Source organism: Chrysochloris asiatica, unplaced genomic scaffold (assembly GCF_000296735.1).
Source record: "Chrysochloris asiatica unplaced genomic scaffold, ChrAsi1.0 scaffold00193, whole genome shotgun sequence".
NCBI lineage: Eukaryota > Metazoa > Chordata > Mammalia > Afrosoricida > Chrysochloridae > Chrysochloris > Chrysochloris asiatica.
Window position 1 is genome coordinate 1,661,483 of NW_006408711.1, and position 1,141 is coordinate 1,662,623.

General features: G+C 32.8%; 1 protein-coding gene across 1 annotated transcript in view; it reads right to left on the bottom strand.

Annotated features, from left to right (window-relative positions):
- Positions 1 to 63: 63 nt before the first annotated feature.
- Positions 64 to 1,141, bottom strand: part of LOC102825043 (mesoderm-specific transcript homolog protein-like) — a 2,927-nt gene continuing 1,849 nt past the window's right edge. Inside the window, exon 2 of the mRNA XM_006872317.1 lies at positions 64 to 162. Coding sequence (XP_006872379.1) covers positions 64 to 162 — 99 coding nt within the window. The remainder of the gene's footprint in view (positions 163 to 1,141) is intronic.

Sequence of the window (1,141 nt, forward strand, 5' to 3'; positions counted from 1 at the left end):
CAAATATTTTGGCTTTGTTCATTTGTGAAATATAAGATGTAAATGGGGAGTTACAAGGAGGTACTAGAATGACTTGTTGCAGGGAGGGGATGGTAATAATTGAGATGAAACAAAGCAAGGAATTTGGTGGATGTAAAGCTGAGTCTGTAAACCTTCACTCAACTTAGAATAAAAACTTTAAAAAAAAAGCTTTAAAAAAAAGAGTTAATATATTAAAGTCATTTTGATATAGTAGTAAAGAATGAATTCTAAGGGTTCAGGGAAGCTAAATATATTGGAATTGTTAGAAAATGACACACAATGGATAATTTTGTATTCTCAAATTACTTAAGAATCAATGATCGAGGCCATGTCCTTTCTAATACCAGTTGATGCCAAGTTGATTCTGACTCATGGTGACACTTTATGTATCAGAGTAGAGCTGTGCTCAATAAGGTTTTCTATGCCTGAATTTTTAAGTAGTAAATCACCAAACATTTCTTCTATGTTGTCTACAGGTGGATTTGAGTCTCCACCCTTGTAGCTCACAACTGAGTATACTAACAGTTTTTATCACCCAGGATATCCTTGTTAATATCTAATAAAAGTAACATATCCAGAATATTTATTAATATTATGCTATTCCTTGATTACAATGTCTCACTTTTTTGATCATCTGAAAGTTGAAGTCATTAAGAACTTAAAATCATTGATCATACACATTTTTTCTTTCCTTGACCAGCACTTTGTTCATGTCTTTGTTCCTCTTCATTTAATTTTTTTGTCAAAATTCATTTTTATTAATACAAAATAAACACTTATTCCACTTTCATTGTTGTAATATTTGAAGCTGCTAATTAAAAAAAAACAGAAAACAATGTGAAATAATCACTTAATCATCTTGGTTTTACTTAAGACAAGGAAACTGTGGCTTTAAAATAAAAAGTATTCAGTACCATTTATTCATAGGTCTTTCAGAATTTATTGGTAAAAATGTCTATAAAGCACAGAAATTGCTGTGCTTCATGAGAAAGCCTCTCAGGGGCCACCAGTGAGAAGTTCCACAATTGCCTTCAAAGGCATCAGTCTTCATTTTACTTGGAAACTGGGACTGCACACAGTCCCCTCCCATCCATGTTAGCTCAGGGGGACAGGCCTCTCA